At 44.4% G+C, this 21427-nt stretch overlaps 1 protein-coding gene across 3 annotated transcripts in view; it reads left to right on the plus strand.

Annotated features, from left to right (window-relative positions):
* Positions 1 to 21427, plus strand: part of CERKL (CERK like autophagy regulator) — a 205512-nt gene that overhangs the window by 71445 nt on the left and 112640 nt on the right. For all 3 annotated transcript variants that reach the window (XM_077272592.1, XM_077272591.1, XM_077272593.1), the window contains one exon: positions 12525 to 12764. In XM_077272592.1, coding sequence (XP_077128707.1) covers positions 12525 to 12764 — 240 coding nt within the window. The remainder of the gene's footprint in view (positions 1 to 12524; positions 12765 to 21427) is intronic.

Here is a 21427-nt window from a genome sequence, read left to right on the forward strand (position 1 = left end):
GCCTTCTCCTGTGACAACTTCAAGTTGTCCACCACATGATTCCAGATCTGCTGCAACCTATCCACCACAGAATCTACTCCAGGACAGTCAGAAGGCTCCACATGTCCCGAGGAAAAACGAGGATGGAAACCAGAGTTGCAGAAAAATGGCGAAACCAAAGTAGCGGAACTAGCCCGATTATTTAGGGCAAACTCAGCCAACGGCAAGAAGGTCACCCAATCATCCTGATCTGCCGAAACAAAACACCTCAAGTAAGCTTCCAGAGTCTGATTAGTTCGCACAGTTTGTCCATTAGTCTGAGGATGAAAGGCAGACGAGAACGATAAATCAATGCCCATCCTAGCACAAAAGGATCGCCAGAACCTGGAAACAAACTGGGATCCTCTGTCAGACACAATATTCTCAGGAATGCCGTGTAAACGAACCACATTCTGAAGGAACACAGGAACCAGATCGGAAGAGGAAGGCAGCTTAGGCAAAGGCACCAAATGGACCATTTTTGAAAAGCGATCACATACCACCCAGATGACAGACATACCCCGAGACACCGGGAGATCAGAAATGAAATCCATGGAAATATGTGTCCAAGGCCTCTTCGGGACAGGCAAGGGCAAGAGCAACCCGCTGGCACGGGAACAGCAAGGCTTAGCTCGAGCACAAGTCCCACAGGACTGCACAAATGACCGTACATCCCGTGACAAGGAAGGCCACCAAAATGACCTAGCCACCAGATCTCTGGTGCCAAAAATTCCCGGATGACCTGCCAACACCGAGGAATGAACCTCGGAAATGACTCTGCTGGTCCACTTATCAGGAACAAACAGTCTGTCAGGTGGACAAGAGTCAGGTCTACCAGCTTGAAATCTCTGCAACACACGTCGCAAATCAGGAGAAATGGCTGACAAAATAACTCCTTCTTTAAGAATACCAACAGGTTCTGTGACTCCAGGAGAGTCAGGCACAAAGCTCCTTGAAAGAGCATCAGCTTTCACATTCTTTGAACCTGGTAAATACGAGACCACAAAGTCAAAACGGGAGAAAAACAATGACCAGCGGGCCTGTCTAGGATTCAAGCGTTTAGCAGACTCGAGATACATCAAATTTTTGTGATCAGTCAAGACCACCACACGATGCTTAGCACCCTCGAGCCAATGACGCCACTCCTCAAATGCCCACTTCATGGCCAGTAATTCCCGATTGCCCACATCATAATTCCGCTCAGCAGGCGAAAATTCCTAGAGAAGAAAGCACATGGTCTCATTACCGAGCAACCAGGGCCTCTCTGCGACAAAACGGCCCCTGCCCCAATCTCAGAAGCATCCACCTCGACCTGAAAGGGAAGTGAGACATCAGGCTGGCACAAAACAGGCGCCGAAGTAAACCGGCGCTTCAACTCCTGGAACGCCTCCACGACTGCAGGAGCCCAGTTAGCAACATCAGAACCTTTCTTGGTCATATCCGTCAAAGGTTTAACAACGCTAGAAAAATTAGCGATAAAACGACGGTAGAAGTTAGCAAAACCCAAGAACTTCTGAAGACTCTTAACTGACGTGGGTTGAGTCCACTCATGAATAGCTCGGACCTTGACTGGGTCCATCTCCACAGCAGAAGGGGAAAAAATAAACCCCAAAAAGGGAACTTTCTGTACTCCAAAGAGACACTTTGAGCCTTTAACAAACAAGGCATTCTCACGCAAAACCTGAAACACCATCCTGACCTGCTCCACATGTGAGTCCCAATCTTCAGAGAAAACCAGAATATCGTCCAGATAAACAATCATAAATTTATACAGATACTTCCGGAAAATATCATGCATAAAGGACTGAAATACCGAGGGAGCATTAGAAAGCCCAAAAGGCATCACCAAGTACTCAAAATGACCTTCGGGCGTATTAAATGCAGTCTTCCATTCATCACCTTGCTTAATGCGCACAAGGTTGTATGCACCACGAAGATCTATCTTGGTGAACCACTTGGCACCCTTAATCCGGGCAAACAAGTCCGACAAGAGAGGCAAAGGATACTGAAATTTTACAGTGATTTTATTCAGTAGCCGATAGTCAATACAAGGTCTCAAAGATCCGTCCTTCTTAGCCACAAAAAAGAATCCCGCACCAAGAGGGGAAGAGGATGGACGGATATGCCCCTTCTCCAGAGACTCCTTGATATATGAACGCATTGCGGCATGCTCAGGTACTGACAGATTAAATAATCTTCCCTTAGGAAATTTACTACCTGGAATCAAATCTATGGCGCAGTCACAGTCCCTATGAGGAGGCAGAGCACTGGATCTGGACTCGCTGAATACATCCTGATAATCAGACAAATACTCAGGAACTTCCGAAGGAGTAGAGGAAGCAATAGACACCGGCGGGGAATCAGCATGAATTCCCTGACAGCCCCAACTTGACACAGACATTGCCTTCCAATCCAGGACTGGATTGTGGGTCTGTAACCATGGCAGACCCAAAACGACCAAATCATGCATTTTATGCAGAACAAGAAAACGAATCACCTCCCGATGTTCAGGAGTCATGCACATGGTCACCTGCATCCAAAACTGCGGTTTATTTTCCGCCAATGGCGTAGCATCAATACCTCTAAGAGGAATAGGATTTACTAACGGTTCAAGAACAAAACCACAGCGCTTGGCAAATGACAGATCCATAAGACTCAGGGCGGCACCTGAATCCACAAACGCCATAACAGGGTAAGAAGACAAAGAGCAAATTAAAGTCACAGACAAAATAAATTTAGGTTGCAAATTACCAATGGCGACAGGACTAACAACCCTTGTTAGGCGTTTAGAGCATGCTGATATAACATGTGTAGAATCACCACAGTAAAAACACAACCCATTCTGACGTCTATGATTTTTCCGTTCATTTCTAGTCTGAATTCTATCACATTGCATTAAATCAGGTGTTTGTTCAGACAACACCACCAGAGGATTAGCGGTTTTGCGCTCCCGCAAACGCCGGTCAATTTGAATAGCAAGCGCCATAGAATCATTCAGACTTGTAGGAATGGGGAAACCCACCATCACATTCTTAATGGCTTCAGAAAGGCCATTTCTGAAATTTGCGGCCAGAGCACACTCATTCCACTGAGTAAGCACGGACCATTTCCGAAATTTTTGGCAATACACTTCAGCTTCATCCTGACCCTGAGAAATAGCCAGCAAGGCTTTTTCTGCCTGAATTTCAAGATTGGGTTCCTCGTAAAGCAATCCGAGTGCCAGAAAAAACGCATCAATATTCGCCAATGCCGGATCTCCTGGCGCTAGCGAGAAAGCCCAATCCTGAGGGTTGCCCCGTAAAAAAGAAATAACAATTTTAACTTGCTGAGCAGAATCTCCAGATGAACGGGGTCTCAGAGAAAGAAACAATTTACAATTATTCTTGAAATTCCTAAACCTAAATCGATCTCCAGAAAACAATTCCGGAATAGGTATTTTAGGTTCAGACATAGGACTACTGGTAACAAAATCTTGTATACCCTGCACACGAGCTGCCAGCTGGTCAACACTTGTAATCAAGGTCTGCACATTCATGTCTGCAGCAAGCACACGCCACTCAAAGGTAAAGGGGAGGAAGAGAAGGAAGGAAAAAAAAACCCCTCAGAATTTCCTTTCTTATTATCCCACTTCTGCAATGCTTTAAACATACTGGCATACTGTTATGACCCCAATGGCAGAGGGTCTCAGGAATAATGCTAAGTCAGTAAATACAGAAAACCAGCTCATAGGGCAGTGGTAACTGGGCTGACCATATAACTAATCCTAGCACCACAAATACCAGCAGCCGGGGAACGTTCCTACGTTGATCCTAGACGTCTCGCGCCAGCCGGAGAGCTAACTACCCCTAGAAGGGAAAAGAAAGACCTTTCTTGCCTCCAGAGGAAATACCCCAAAAAGTTGGATAGAAGCCCCCCACAAATAATAACGGAGAGGTAAGAGGAAAAGACAAACATAAGAATGAGCTAGGAATTTAGCAAAGAGAGGCCCACTAGCTAATAGCAGAATATAGAAAGATAACTTATATGGTCAGCAAAAAATCCTATCAAAAATATCCACACTGGAAATTCAAGAACCCCCGAACCGTCTAACGGCCCGGGGGGAGAACACCAGCCCCCTAGAGCTTCCAGCAAGGTCAGGAATGAAATTTAGTACAAGCTGGACAAAAATGATAGCAAACAAATAACCCAAAAAACAAAGAAGCAAGACTTAGCTTAATTTAACACGAACCAGGACCAGCAAACAGGAGCAAACAGAATGTGTCTGATAACACCGATGCCAGGCACTGGACTAAGGTTCCAGGAGGTTTATATAGCAACACCCCTGAAGTAACGACCCAGCTGGGTGCAGACAGAGGGAAGGAAATCCCAGAGTCATATCACTAGTAACCACTAGAGGGAGCCAAAAAAGTCTAATACACAACACTACTGTTTGTTATTTTAGGCCTTTGGGAGCCTGTCTGCGGCCCCTACTTGCAATACTCCTCCACTGTCCAGTGACCACAATGCTGCCTGGAGTGCCTGCCTGTGTATCCATGTAACCGATGTAAAACTGCCATGACTGCCTACTGTTTGTTATTTTAGGCCTTTGTGAGCCTGTCTGCGGCCCCTACTTGCAATACTCCTCCACTGACCACAATGCTGCCTGGAGTGCCTGCCTGTGTATCCATGTAACCGATGTAAAACTGCCATGACTGCCTACTGTTTGTTATTTTAGGCCTTTGTGAGCCTGTCTGCGGCCCCTACTTGCAATACTCCTCCACTGACCACACCAATGCTGCCCGTGTACCCCTGGAACCTATTTAAAAGTTCATAGAGCCTAGTTATATATTTTATTTACTATTAATAAGGCCATGATGGACTACGCTGTACCACGCTACAAGCTAACCAGTCGACACTTCTTTTGCGAGAAAAGCCATCCCAACCCTCCACCAGCATGTAAAAGACCGCATTGTCCATGCACTCTGGCAATCTGTGAGTACAAAGGTGCACCTGACAACAGACGCATGGACCTGTAGGCATGGCCACGGAAGATTACGTGTCCATTACGGCGCAATGGGTTAATGTATTGGATGCATGGTCCACAGGGGACAGCCTACTAAGTCTGTCTACAGTCCCTAATTCAAATTGTCCTCCACTGTCTAAATCGGAGCTTCCACCTTCTGGCTTTCGGCCTATAGTATCAGAAATTAAACTGCATTTGACCTTCAACTTTGGTTACGGCCTACTAACTGTGTCTGCCCCTGCCTGGTGTTTGCCCGCAACTGAATAAAGCTGAGCTTCATCCTTCTGGCTCTCATTAAGTGCTGTGTTTTCAAAAATTGGTAGTTAGGGCCTACTAACGGTGTCTGCCCCTCCCTGGTGTTTGCCCGCAAGTGAATAAAGCTGAGCTTCATCCTTCTGGCTCTCATTAAGTGCTGTGTTTTCAAAAATTGGTGGTTAGGGCCTACTAACGGTGTCTGCCCCTCCCTGGTGTTTGTCCTCAACTGAATAAAGCTGAGCTTCATCCTTCTGGCTCTCATTAAGTGCTGTGTTTTCAAAAATTGGTGGTTAGGGCCTACTAACGGTGTCTGCCCCTCCCTGGTGTTTTTCCTCAACTGAATAAAGCTGAGCTTCAACCTTCTGGCTTTCGGCCTATAGTATCAGAAATTAAACTGCATTTGACCTTCAACTTTGGTTACGGCCTACTAACGGTGTCTGCCCCTGCCTGGTGTTTTTCCTCAACTGAATAAAGCTGAGCTTCAACCTTCTCGCTCTCATTAAGTGCTGTTATTTTAAAAATTGGTGGTTAGGGCCTACTAACGGTGTCTGCCCCTCCCTGGTGTTTGCCCGCAACTGAATAAAGCTGAGCTTCATCCTTCTGGCTCTCATTAAGTGCTGGGTTTTCAAAAATTGGTGGTTAGGGCCTACTAACGGTGTCTGCCCCTCCCTGGTGTTTTTCCTCAACTGAATAAAGCTGAGCTTCAACCTTCTGGCTTTCGGCCTTTAGTATCAGAAATTAAACTGCATTTGGCCTTCAACTTTGGTTACGGCCTACTAACGGTGTCTGCCCCTGCCTGGTGTTTTTCCTCAACTGAATAAAGCTGAGCTTCAACCTTCTGGCTCTCAATAAGTGCTGTTATTTTAAAAATTGGTGGTTAGGGCCTACTAACGGTGTCTGCCCCTCCCTGGTGTTTGCCCTCAACTGAATAAAGCTGAGCTTCAACCTTCTGGCTTTGGGCCTATAGTATCAGATATTAAACTGCATTTGGCCTACTAGTGTGGTTGGGCCCTTAAAACAGTGTCTGCTGCTCCTGGGTTTGCTACTCCACTGAACAAAGCAATGCCGCCTGTTTAGTCCTGTCCTGTTACCAATTTTGAACTGCATTTAGCCTACTTTATTCTTTGGCCCTATATCTGTTTCCTCCTCATCCTGCCCATTGCCCAGCCACTGCTAGATGAGTCTGCTGGTACTTTGACCTAGACCACTACATTCCCCTTGCACTCTACACAGCCAGAATCTGACCCTGCTGAAAGTAAGGTTCCCCTTCCCGCATGTTATACCACCTTACACAGGGACAAAGAGGAAGGTGCAGATGAAAGTGCAGGTTCCTTCATCAGGTGGGGGGGGGGCATACTCGTTGGCGACGTCACTGGCACAGGGCCCCTCAGAGTACGCAAAAGTGTCGCTGCTGGTGGGAGGCGCCCCCGCCGTGCAAACACACCGCTGTACTTTGAGGGGCCCTGTGCCAGTGCCAATGCGAACAAGTGTGCCCCCCTGCTTGCTCAGGATCACAGCACTTGCAACGTTGAAATACTTTCCTCTCCCTGCTCCACCGCCGTGACGTAGTCCACGATTCCTGGGCCCACTAAAACCTTGAACCAGCCCTACCCCCCACAAATTTGCCAAATGACCCCCAAGTTCCATTGAACAACTATTATTATAAAGTTAATTAAGATTGACAAGCTTCAGAAACAAGAATGGATGTTTTTGGCATTAAAATGGGCACTGTAGGTGTTTTCCTGGCCTCCACTCACTGCCGACTATGCTTCCCCATTGACTTGCATTGGGTTTCGTGTTTCGGTCGATCCCCGACTTTTAGCGATAATCGGCCGACTGCACTCGACTCGACTCTGGACAAAGTCGGGTTTCACAAAACCCGACTCGATCTTAAAAAAATGAAAGTCGCTCAACCCTACTTATGATGGCTGAATAACACAGCCATCATCTGCCGATAAAGATGGGGTTCGGCGTGCGAGCCTGCGTGAAAGGTGGGGAACCGTCTTATGGCGGACATAGTCCAGCATAAGATGGGGGATAAGATGCATTTCTTAGATAAAGCGTGACTGTCACTCACTGTATTTTCTAGACCATATGACGCACTTTTTAAGAACAAAATTCTTGCTAAATATTGTGTGCGTCTTATAGACCAGAGGCAGCAGCCGATCATGTATGCTTACCATATATCTGCTACTGCCGCAACAGATTTCAGCTGATCATGGGGATGCCAGGTGTTGGATCCCACCGATCTCATACTGATCATCTATCTTACAGCTAGGTCATAAATTCATGTCCCAAATAACCCCTTTAAGGGAAATGGGAATGAAGTCACCACCAAGATGGTGGGAGATTATGGGCCTGAAATGAAGTGACCGGTTACCTTTAATACATACATGAACACTCACACACATATACACAGAAACGCAGACGCATGCACACTTACCTCAACACACAACATACACACAGACACACACACACAGCACACATACTCACAGAACACACAACATACAGAGACACAAAAAACATATAAAATACATACATGCACACACAACTTACAACATACAGACACACAAAACAAACAACATATATACATATACGCGCAAACATGCACACTCACCTCAACACACAACATACACACAGACACACACAACATACCATACATACATAAGTACACACAACACACATACATAAACACAACACAAAACATACACAGAGACACACACAACATACATACATACACACACTCACCTCAGCACATAAACATAAGCGCACACACCCCTTCAGTGCGGCAATGCTGGGCACACAAACACACACCCCATTAGTGCAGGGACACAGACCATCACACAGCCACCCCTTTATTTCTGGGGTCACACACACATCCCTTTTTTATTGCTGGGGTCACACAAACACACATACACACACCCCTTCAGTGCTGCAGTGCTGGGCACACAAACACACACCCCATTAGTGCAGGGACACACAAACCATCACACAGCCAGCCCTTTATTTCTGGGGTCACACACACACACACATCCCTTTTTTATTGCTGGGGTCACACAAACACACACACACACACACACACCCCTTCAGTGCAGGGGCCACACACAAAGCCCTTTACTGCTGCATTTCAGGGGACATGTACACTTCAACAAACACATACAAACATATACTGTATACATGTACTGTATACTCACCTCAGCACACACACACACCTCAGCACACACACACAAACACACGCGCACACACTCCTTCAGTGCTGCAGTCCTGAGCACACAAACACACACCCCATTATCGCAGTGACACACAGACCATCACACAGCCACCCCTTTTTTTCTGGGGTCACACATACACATCCCTTTTTTATTGCTGGGGTCACACATACACACACCCCTTCAGTGCAGGGGCCATACACACAGCCCTTCACTGCTGCATTTCAGGGGACATGTACACCTCAACACACACATACAAACATATACATGTATACTCAGCTCAACACGCGCGCGCGCACACACACACACACCTCAACACAGACATACAAACATATACATATATACTCAGCTCAACACACACACACACCTCAACACACACACACAAACACGCGCACACACAGCCCTTCACTGCTGCATTTCAGGGGACATGTACACCTCAACAAACACATACAAACATATACATGTATACACAGCTCAACACACTCACCTCATCACACACACACATAACTACACACACTCATGAACACACGCGCACACACCACTTTAGTGCTGCAGTGCTGGGCACACAAACACACACCCCATTAGTGCAGGGACACACAAAGCATCACACAGCCACCACTTTATTTCTGGGGGTCACATACACATCCCTTTTTTATTGCTGGGGTCATACAAACCCACATACACACACCCCTTCAGTGCAGGGGCCACACACACAGCCCTTCACTGCTGCATTTCAGGGGACATGTACACCTCAACACACACATACAAACATATACAATGTATACTCACATCAACACACACACATAAATACAGGGACACACACCCCTTCACTGCTGCAGTGTTGAAGACACAAACACACACACACCCAATTAGTGTAGGGACGCACAAACTGTCACACAGCCACCCCTTTATTGCTGGGTCACACATACACAACCTTTAAATGCTGGGGACAAACGCACAGCTCTTTAATGGTGCAATTCAGGGGACGTGTACATATGTGCACACACAGACACACACACAGACACATACACACCCACTTACCTTCTATGCTGGACCCCAAAAAGTCTTCTCACTTGATACTTACAGGTCCTTGGATACTCAACAACTTCAGAGCAGCCTGGGGAAGGTCAGGAAGAAAAAAAATGCAGCTAATATTCATCTAGAGAAATCCTGGTGATGATGAGGATGCCGTCCATACAGCGCACACTGCAGATCTCTTCCTGGCCCCGCTGTGCTGTCTGTGCTGTGCAGAATGCTGTGCAGCGACTCCTCCTCCCTCTCCGATGTGACCCGATCCTCAGCGTTCAGTGAAGAGCTACCTACCTGGACTCGTCCTCTTCAGGCTGTGACACAAGATGGCTCAGGATCAGAACTTTGCACATTCTATAGCAATTGTGATGTCATGTGAGGTCTGTGATGTCCAGTACTCTGATGTCATGCGCCTTGTGATGTCATCAGAACTGACACGGCTGTTTTATGTATGAAGTTTACAACTTCAACAAATAAATTAATTGGGTTATAATTTGTGACACCTATAAAAATGAACCTTTATTTTAGTCCATATCACCTACTGCTCTATGAGTTAGAGGAAAACATGAGGTTCCATATTGCATTCGCTGATCACAATGAACGGCAAGTTCCAAGTCTCTCCCTGATCCGACAGAAACAAAATAACTGACAACAGAGAATAATAGCATTTGCAGTTACATTTATGTTAGGAAAACCATTTTTTTCTCCGAACTAATGGCAAAGCTACAGAAAAACAGAGCCGCATGGAGTTGTTCTAACTGCTCCACCCCTGTATATATTGTATTAGAACATATAGATGGTCATACAGTAATGAAAAAAATAAGTGCTTTACAATTTGAATTTTAGATATACAGTATATCACAAAAATGAGTACACCCCTTACATTTTTGAAAATATATTATTATATCTTTACATGGGACAACATTGAAGATCTGACATGTTGTAAAGTGGTCAGTGTACAGCTTGTATAACAGTGTAAATTTGTTGTGCCCTCTAAAAACCTCGACATATAGCCATTAATGTCTAAACCACTGGTAGCAAAAGTGAGTACACCCCTAAGTGAAAATGGCCAAATTGTGCCCAAAGTGTCAATATTTTGTGTGATCACCATTATTTTCAAGCACTTCCTTAACTCTCTTGGGCATGGAATTCACTAGAGCTTCATAGATTGCAACTGGAATCCTCTTCCATTCTTCCATGACTACATCACAGAGCTGTTTGATGTTAGAGACCTTGTGCTCCTCCACCTTCTCTTTGAGGATGCCCCACAGATGGTCAATAGTGCGTAGATCTGGAGACATGCTAGGCCAGTCCAGGGTCTTTACCCTCAATTTCTTTAGCACGGCGGGGGTTGTCTTGGAGATGTTTTTGGGGTCGTTATCATGTTGGAATACCGCCCTACGGTCCAGTTTCCGAAGGGAGGGGAACATTCTCTATTCCAGTATGTCACAGTACATGTTGGTATTCATGGTTCCCTCAATAAACTGTAGGTCCCCATTGCTGGCAGCACTCATGCAGTGTGAGAGCAGGATTTAAATATTTCTCTATCCTGACTCCATTTTGGATATTCTACATGCATTTCCTTTTTTTCCAGAATGGAGTTTGAGTCTGTGTGCGTGTTTTGAGATAAGGAGTTTTAGGAATGACTAACGGACTTAGAAAAAAAATAGGAAAGAAACAAAACTAAAGGTTGAAAGATGCACCTAAACTCTCCAACTGGGTGTAGACAGTATTACATTTAGCCAATGAGATGTATGTATGCTAATGCCAGCACTTTTTTTAGAGATAAGCTGAACCAAGTGTGGCCACCTTTATAAAAGCTGAAGTTTGGTCAATTTGCTGTTTTGGAGCATTTAGGCGTATGTTAATGTAGTTGTACACAACAAGGACATCCCCTTCTCGATCTGAACGTTTGCCCCCCCACCCCGGGAAAATAAAAACACGTATACTCACCTCCCGTGCTAGCGCTGTCCCGGCAATGTTGGCTGTCTCGTTTCCAGGGCTCATGACGGCCCTCTCGTTCCCAGGGCTCATGTGAGCTTGTTATGAGAAGAGAGCCCAATCACTGCTGGCGTCACTGTACCCACCTTCGGACTTACAGCTTCTACTTTCTATTTATTACTAGTATCTGACCACTCACTTCATTTTGAGTTACTGATAAATCTGAAGGCAGGGACAATGACGCCAGCAGTGATTTGTTTGCAGGGCTAACGTGGCAAAACAATGTCGCATGAGTCCTTTGAACAAGAGTGCCAACATTGCTGATACAGTGTTTGATTGGGAGGTGAGTATAGGTGTTGTCATGGTGGTGGACAATCCCTTTAACACGTGCCAAGACAGAGAGACTTCAGCAATCATATTAGAAAGTAATTGTTTCTGTCCATCAATCTAGAAAATGTAATAAGGCTGTTTCCAAACTTTTTGGAGATGATTATTTTACAATGAGAAAAAATAATTACAAGTGGAAAACATTATAGCTTGTTTGTAAGGGTAACCAGGAGAAAGCCTCTTATTTATAAAAAGAACATGGCAGCACGGTTAAAGTTTGCAAAGTTGCATATGAACAAGACCCAAAACTTCTGGAATAATGTTCTGTAGACAGACCAGTGGCGTACCTACAATTGCGGCAGGTCATGCTTCTGCCATAAGGCCCCTGTGCCGGGGGACCCGCTGCCAGCATCGGCACCAGGCCCCCTGCCAGTCATCGGAAGTTCTACTGTATCAGAATCCTGGATGCCCATACAGTTGAAATTAATGATGAAAGAGTTAGCGTCGGCTATCGCTTCCTCCTTCATCACTCTTCTTTGGCGTCTGACGCCTCAGCGCAAAGTTATCACTACATGGCACCCGCTGCCCTCAGATGCGTGGTCGCTTCAGAACGCTAGCTGCTTTCTCCATAGGACCAAATCAGATCTGCTCTTACAGGTGTCATTTTATCATAAGGCCTTTCATATTTTCAATACTTGAGAGAATTGTTTTACCAAATATCTTTTATGCTTTCTCCTATACAGGAAGCTCAAAAGTTCAACCACAACCTAAAGAAGAGTCCATTGAATTGAAGGATATCTTTTCTGTGAAATTGAAGAAACGCAGACTGGCTGGCCATGAGAAAGGTGGCACCTTGCTGGGCATCACAATATTTGTGTGCATTAGAAAGGGACACAAGCTAAAAGATAACGCTATCGATTTTCATAACTTAAGTGAAGATTACTGTGATATTTGGTATCGTCAATTAAAGGAAATATTAAATGGTAAGTAAATATTTAATATGTTTTATTAAAAAGATGTCAGTAGATACTAGATATCTGTATGTACGTTAGGGCAGAGAAATAGTTTACCATTTCAATGCTATCTACTTAATGTGAGCATCATGGAAACAAAAAATGATTGGCTTCCACCAAAGTCGGAAAACTTCTTTTTACAATGCTCACAGGACTTAACATATTGTAGAAAACGTTCTCATCAGATGTTTTTCGGAATGGTGACTACCAGATTATTGTTAATGTGCAATAGATTGGAGGGAAATGTCACAGGTGGCATTTTGGTATTGTAAAAGGACTCCAATTCAAGAAAAGTGTCCAGATTTTAGTACACTGCGATGGGCACTCCAACAGGTCTCTGAGCAGTGATAATATTTAATTCTCCATCATATACTGTACATTATATACTGTACATTAAAGTGGATAACACACATTTGCAAATAAAGGAACAAAGATTCTAAAGGTGGCCATGCACCTCTTAGGCTACTTTCACACTAGCGTCGGGAACAACCCGTCGCCGTGCGTCGGGCCGACGTTCCCGACGCTAGCGTGGTCTCCGCCGCACAACGGGGGCAGCGGATGCATTTTTCCCACGCATCCGCTGCCCCATTGTGAGGTGCGGGGAAGTGCGGGGAGGTGGGGGCGGAGTTCCGGCCGCGCATGCGCGGTCGGAAAAAGCGGACCGTCGGGAGCAAAAAACGTTACATGTAACGTTTTTTTCTCCCGACGGTCCGCTACCACACGCCCAAGCGTCGCAAAACGGACGCACCGTTTGGCAATGCGTCGCAAATGCGTCGCTAATGTTAGTCTATGACGAAAAAACGTATCCAGCAAGAACTTTTGCTGGATGCGTAGTTTCGGCAAAACGACGCATTTGCGACGTATTGCAGTTAACGCTAGTGTGAAAGTAGCCTTATAGCTGTTGGCTGGACATAGTTTACCCAACAGTTATTTCTCCTATTTACCCACTCAACCAAATGTGCTTATCTTCTGGGAGAGGGGAATAAGTTGTGACCACATACCTCTGAAGGCAGCTTATAGCTAGGAAATATTAAAGGATGAGGCTTGTCCAAAGCTTTTCTTCTCCCAACAGACCATGTTGGTTGGCTTGTCCTACTAAAACTAGGTTTGGTTGTCTTTAACCTAATGTGGATGCCTCAGTGGTTATCAATGTTACTTTACAACCCTGGGATCCTGGGTTCAGCATGAGCGGCATCTGCAAGGAGTTTTTATGTTCTCCCCGTATTTGCGTGTTTCTTCTGGGTTCTCTGGTTTCGTCCCACACTCCAAAAACATATCATCATGCACCCTTTACAGTCATGGGTGTATCAGAGTGTAGTGGAATTTAACACATACCGGCCAGAAGAGTGTCATTCATCCCACCCATCGGCACCCCGTCACATGATCATGGGGCGCTGATGGACTGTCATGAAAGCCGTGGGTTTGCTGATGACCCCTGTGCCTGTCATTACGATCCTCTGTGAATGCAGCCCCCATTAAAAATGAAAGAATAGAAAAAATACACATGTTTGGTATTGCTGCCTTCAGAACTGTTCAGTGTATCAAAATATAAAATAAATTAATCCGGTTGGTAAATGGAATAACGAGAAAAAAAATCAAAATGCCACAATTTTGTGTTTTTTACCCCCGCAACATTGCAATAGAATACATTAAAAGGCGATCTACGTTGAATCTACCCCAAAATGGTATAAAAAGTGTCAGCTCAGGGCACAAAAAATAAGCCCCCACACAGCACCAGATTCCGAAAAATGAAAACGATGGTGACATAAGTAAAAACATTTTTTATTACCAATTTTCGATTTTTTTTCAGCACTTAAATAAAAAAAAACTATATGCATCTTTGGTATCTGCGTACTCATACTGACCTGGAGAATCATGCTGTCAGGTTAGTTTTACCATTTAGTGAACAAAATAAATACCCCCCACACACACACTTTTTTTGCAACTTCATTGCACTTGGATTTTTTTCCCACTTTCCAGTGTATAAAAAATAAAAAAAAGTTATGGCTCTTGGAATAAGGGGAGAAAAAAAACGAAACCTCAAAAAATGGGAAATCGCAAGGTTGTGAAGGTGTTAAATCCAAATGCAGAAGAAATGCGATGGCATTAGAAAAGCAAAGGCATAGGCACACAACATCTTTCTCTGGATGAGCCGCTCTTAAAAAGTATCCTAAAATGCTTAAAAGAATGAACATATGAATTTCTTTGTCAAAACGACCAGCTGTTAATGTTCAGGCTTTTGATTGTTCTTTAACTGATTCAGAATTCTAAAAATATTTAGAATTGAGAGTCCTCAGTGGTTGATACCTTTTAATTGCTAACTGAAAAGATGGTAACAAATTGCAAGCTTTCTAGACTACACAGGTCTCTTCATCAGGCAAAGATTAAAAGAAATTTTGCAGAATCACATATTTATGCACAACATAGCACAGAAAAAAAAAAAGAAAAAACCATGGATAAGACAGGTGACAGGAAGCAGAATTACCATGAGTGATAACAGTTATGTCCATAAATATTGGGCCAGTTCTTAGATAAGGAATGTTTTATTGTCCTCTGATTAGGGTTGGTTCTGTTGTGATGACTCCACATGGTCTGATGGGCACGTTCCTTAGTTGATGTAAAAAGACATAAATCCATGCGACACATTCATTCCTGCAGTGAGACTGTCAAAGGTCGTCATCAGTTTATATTCCCAGACTCTTCTGTCTCTCTTAGATTTGAAGTTACCTTTTAACACAAGTAATTTCATGTCCATAATGTTATGATTTGGGAGACAAAAATGTATTGCCACAGGTAGATCCATTCTTTTTTCTCTTATTGTGTGGCGGTGAGAATTCATTCTTGTTCTAAGCTTTTGCCCTGTCTTCCCCACATACAGACCCCCAGTTGGACATTTAGTACAAATAATTAAGTACACCACATTAGAAGTGTCGCAGCTGAAAGTACCTGGTATCTTGTAGTCCTGATGTGAATTGGGGATCTTTATCTTGTCCGTGGTCATTATAAATGGACAGATTTTACATTTTTTCTGATTGCAAGGAAAGGTACCTGCAGCTGTTGGAGAGGACAGGGAGCTCTTGACAATGATGCTTCTTAGATTTGGGGGCTGCCTAAAACACAGTAGTGGGGGGTCTGGAAAAATGGATTGTAATCGGGCATCTATTGGTAGTAAAGGTTGTAATTTCCGTGTAGCTCCCCTTAACACCTCGAGATTTGGATTGTAGGTAATTACTAGAGGTACCCGGTATCAACCACTGAGGACTCTCAATTCTAAATATTTTTCTATCTACTGGCTAACACGGTACCAAGATATATATCTTTCCTGTATCAGAATTCTAAAGACACAAAGGGATAAAAGAAATGACTTGCCCATTCTCCTGGTGTCTTTCTTTTGGAAAAGGCAAAAAACTTAAAAGAGAATTCTACAAGTAGCCCAAAAAGACAGATCAAAAGCTCCAGTCCTGATGTTTTTCGTAGTGTACAACTTGGGGGATTTGCCTGAGTTTAGAAGTTGTTTACCCTGATTTATCAAGGCCGGCGTTGTGAGAAGGTGTGCTGGAGTCAGACGAGCCTGATTTGTTAAGAGGTGGCTCCATGTGCCCCATCACAAGATTGGAGTGAGATTTCTTGCGTAACGTACGCTGCACCTCATCAGGAAATAGATGATATGTGGCGTCATGCCCATTCTGAATCAAAGCTCAAAACGTAAATGCGTGAATTTCAGGAAATTCATCTAAAGCTTGATCCTCCGCAGATTGATCCACTCATCTCTACTAATAGCACCCACTTTGACTTCACTAACATTAACTCATTAGGTGCCAAATACTTGATTGCTAATATCTACGCAATGGAGAGGCAAGATAAAAAAAAAGAAACTTTTTATTCCACTTCGCAGTCACTTTTACATCCTTTAACCAGTCCAAGTAGAAAAATTTTGTTGGAAGGTCCTCCTTAAGTAACATGGTGAAACATTGCCCTAAACCACATAGTCAAAAAAGCTGCTGTCTCTGGAATGCAAATGATGGAAAACCATGATTTAGCCAGTCATTGAATTGTGTCCAGTGACGCGAACCGATGGTCACTGAAGGCATCATGGAGCTTTCCATCAACCTTGTGTCCAACATGCAGCAAGTCAATGTTGGTGTCTTATGTTCTGCTGAGGTATCAAGCACAATGGCTGATTCTGTGTCTGCTACTAGGGTTGAGCGAAACGGGTCGTGCATTTTCATAAGTCGCCGACTTTTGGCAAAGTCGGCGTCTCATGAAACCCGACCCGATCCCTGTGCGGGGTCGGCCATGCGGTACGCGATCTTGGCGGCAAAGTCGCGTTTCGTATGACGCGTTTAGCGCCATTTTTTCAGCCAATGAATGAGCGTGGGCAGAGTGATGACATAGGTCTTAGGGGAGTGAACGCCTATCGTCATGTTATCGCTTGTGCGTAGTAGGGATTTGTAATGTGCAATACGAAATTTTCTGTGCTGGGATGGAGGGGAGAGAGAGAGAGAGAGAGAGAGAGAGAGAAAAAAAAAAATAAAATTCACGGTGGTCGGCCGATTTCACTCGACTCGACTTTTAAGACGGTCGGGTTTCACAAAACCCGACTCGACCCTAAAAAACTAAAGGTCGCTCAACCCTATCTGCTACATGTCTTGGAGTCTGGATCTCAAATTGGAGGATTCATGCCAAAAGACAATGTTTATGGTTGCCAAACAAGGATAAAAAAGGACATTTCATCTGTATATGGTAACATATGAAATTTAAAATTGTAATTGAAATTGTACTAAAAGAAATTGCATACAGTAAAAAGATATTTTTAAAGGGAATTAATGCTGTTTGGAGTGTATTGTTTTAAGTTTTTTTTTCAATCAAGCACAATGTAGCTGGACCTTTTATTAAAATGGGAGAGTATATTGTGTCGGGTAAAAAATATACTTTTCCTCTGGTGAGCTTGGGTTTTTCGTGGCAGTGTTCAGTTGCACATTGACCTAACCTTAACAACATATGTATAGTGCTACAGAACTATCTAAGCCATGTAAATGGAGCGGCAATAATTTGTCTTCTTTAGATAGCACTGCTTAGTTACCACAGACCAATTTCAGTGTCAGTCTATAATGGGGTCAGATTTACCTGAGCAAATACTTACTGCGTAGTCTCCAGGGCAATTTATAACTTCACATCTGTTCTGCTTTGTCTGATTGATGGCATGCTTTTGATATACAAATTATTTGATCTGTAAAGGGAGAGAATATTAATGAAAGTCATTTACTTGAAACTTTTTGAAAGAAATCCTGCAGCTCCATTACGGATTAGTAGAGCGGTAGACATTGCTCCAATAATGAAACAACATTCTGTGTGGATGGAAGCGATGCTACGGGTAATTTTGTGCTGCTTTTAATGTGATTTTTAAAGGCTGCATAGTTTTTTCTAGTAAAACTACTGTTAGGGGCAAAACCATGTGGCCATTGCTAAATACAGATAATGGCACCAACATTTTACAGATAAATTGTATTCTTTATTTAGTGCTCATTTTTCTGTTATATGTGTGTATGTTTGGTGTTTTCCGTTACCTCTGTTTGTATTACCTTGTTAGTCTGGTCAGCAGGGATTTTGGCCCACTCCTCCATACAGATCTTCTCCAGATCTTTCAGGTTTTGGGGCTGTCGCTGGACAACATTGAGTTTCAGCTCCCTCCAAGGATTTTCTATTGGGTTCGGGTCTGGAGACTTGCTCGGCCTGGCTGTGTGTTTCAGGTTATTGTCATGCTGAAAGATCAAGCCATGACCCATCTTTAATGCTCTTACTGAGGGAAGGAGGTTGTTAGCTAAAATCTTGCAACACATGACCCCATCGATCCTCCCTTCAATACGGTGCAGTCATTGTGTCCCCTTTGCAGAAAAGCAACCTCAAATTATGATATTTCCCCCACCATGCTTCATGGTTGGGACAGTGTTCTTGGGGTTGTACTCACCCTTTTTCTTCCTCCAAACATGGTGGGTGGAATTGATACCAAAAAGTTCTATTTTCGTCTGACCACATGACCATCTCCCATGCCTGGATAATCCAGATGGTCATTGGCGAACTTTAAATGGGCCTGGATATGTGTTGGCATGAGTAGGTGGAACTTATGTGCCCTGCAGGATTTTAATCCATGATGGCATAATGTGTTACTAATAGGCTATAGTGTTGAGCGATACCGTCCGATACTTGAAAGTATCGGTATCGGAAAGTATCGGCCGATACCGGCAAAGTATCGGATCTAATCCGATACCGATACCCGATACCAATACAAGTCAATGGGACTCAAGTATCGGAAGGTATTCCTGATGGTTCCCAGGGTCTGAAGGAGAGGAAACTCTCCTTCAGGCCCTGGGATCCATATTATTGTGTAAAATAAAGAATTCAAATAAAAAATATTGCTATACTCACCTCTCCGACGCAGCCTGGACCTCACCGAGGGAACCGGCAGCGTTCTGTGCTTAAAATGCGCACGTTTACTTCCTTCCATGACGTCACGGCTTGTGATTGGTCGCGTGCCGCCCATGTGGCCGCGACGCGACCAATCACAGCAAGCCGTGACGTAATTTTCAGGTCCTAATTCTAGGCATTCAGGATTTTAAAATTATGTTCCGGCTTGTGATTGGTCGCGTCGCGGTCACATGGGCGACGCGACCAATCACAAGCCGTGACGTCATGGGAGGCAGGAAACGCGCGCATTTTAAAATTACGTCACGGCTTGTGATTGGTTGCGTGCCGCCCATGTGACCGCGACGCGACCAATCACAGCAAGCCGTGACGTAATTTCAGGTCCTGAATGCAGAAATAGGCATTCAGGACCTGAAATTACGTCACGGCTTGCTGTGATTGGTCGTGTCGCGGTCACATGGGCGGCACGCGACCAATCACAAGCTGTGACGTCACGGAAGGAAGTAAACGCGCGCATTTTAAGCACAGAACGCTGCCGGTTCCCTCGGTAAGGTCCAGGCTGCGTCGGAGAGGTGAGTATAGCAATATTTTTTATTTTAATTCTTTATTTTACACATTAATGTTGTTTCGATACCGATACCCGATACCACAAAAGTATCGGATCTCGGTATCGGAATTCCGATACCTGCAAGTATCGGCCGATACCCGATACTTGCGGTATCGGAATGCTCAACACTAATAGGCTAGGGTCACATTGCGTTATGTGACCGCGTTAAACGGACTACGTTACACCGCAGCATAACGCGGTGTTAACGTAGTCCGTTAACGCCGCCATAGCCTGTAATGGTGAACGCGTCGCTAGCGCCCGCCCACTTTGGGCGTGCGCTAGCGATGTGCCGTCATTTGAGTGATGGACCTTGGACGCTGCTTGCAGCGTCCGCGACGCGCCCGAGGTCCGTTCCTCGCTAGTGCAGATCGGGGATCTGCGCTAGCGGGGACGCCGAACGCGGACCCTAGAGAAGCATTGCGTTAGCGCAATCCTCTAGCGCTATGCGCTTAACGGATTGCCCTAAACGCAATGTGACCCTAGCCATAGTAATGTTTGAGACTGTGGTCCCAACTTTCTTCAGGTCATTTACCAGGTCCACCCATGTGGTTCTGGGTTGATTCCTGACCTTTCTCAGAACCATTCTTACCTCACGAGGTGAGATCTTGCATGGAGCATCAGACCAAGGAACATTGACAGTCAACTTGTGTTTCTTCAATTTTCAAATAATTGTGCCAGCAGTTGTTGCCTTCTCATCAAGCTGCTTGCCTATTGTCCTGTAGCCCATCCCAGCCTTGTGCAGGTGTATAATTTTGCCTCTATTGTCCTTAAACAGCTCTTTGATCTTGGCCTTGGTGGATAGGTTGAAGTGTGATTGATTGAGTGTGTGGACCAGTGTCTTTTATACAGGTACCAAGTTCAAACATGTGCAATCAAAGAGGTAATGAGTGCAGAGTAGGAGGCCTTCTTAAAGAAAAGGATTTTCTGTTTTTTATTTTTAGATTCTCTCTCTCACAGTTGAAGTGTACCTACGATAAAAATTACAGACCTCTCCATTCTTTGTAGGTGGCAAAAACATTCAAAATCATCAATGTAACCTTTATTTATTCTCCCCATTGTATGAGAGGAATATCTCTGCTCATCTTTTCTCATAAGGATGATTTTACACATCTCACGTCCATAGGACTTCCAATCACAGAGAAAAATGGCAGTACAAAATGTCACCAAAATGTCATATATACAAGACACGCCATTAAAAATACCTTAAAGGAGTTGTCCCGTTCCCTTGTTTACCACTCATCCTATCCCAAATTCCCAATCACCTTGAGATTTTGTTTCCACTCCCCGACATCCACAGTTATAACTGCACCTGTTTTTAAGTTGACTCTGCCCTCTTATTTTCCTCCGATCACAGCTATGGCTAGGCATGTCTGTAGTTTCAGTTGCCAGCATGCACCTCTGTCAGACACTGGGTTTTCCTATCCACCTCCTTCCTCTAAACTTCGTCTTTTCTATGGGCAACCTCCTGCCATTGAGGAGGAATGTATTTTCCGATGTCATATCAACTGGATAGTGCTTTGGAGACATTGTGTCATCTGACCTGTTGATGGTACACGAGCAGAGTGGTACACAGACAGGGTTTCTGTGGGGTCACATGACCACC

Source organism: Ranitomeya variabilis, chromosome 7 (assembly GCF_051348905.1).
Source record: "Ranitomeya variabilis isolate aRanVar5 chromosome 7, aRanVar5.hap1, whole genome shotgun sequence".
NCBI classification, from domain to species: domain Eukaryota; kingdom Metazoa; phylum Chordata; class Amphibia; order Anura; family Dendrobatidae; genus Ranitomeya; species Ranitomeya variabilis.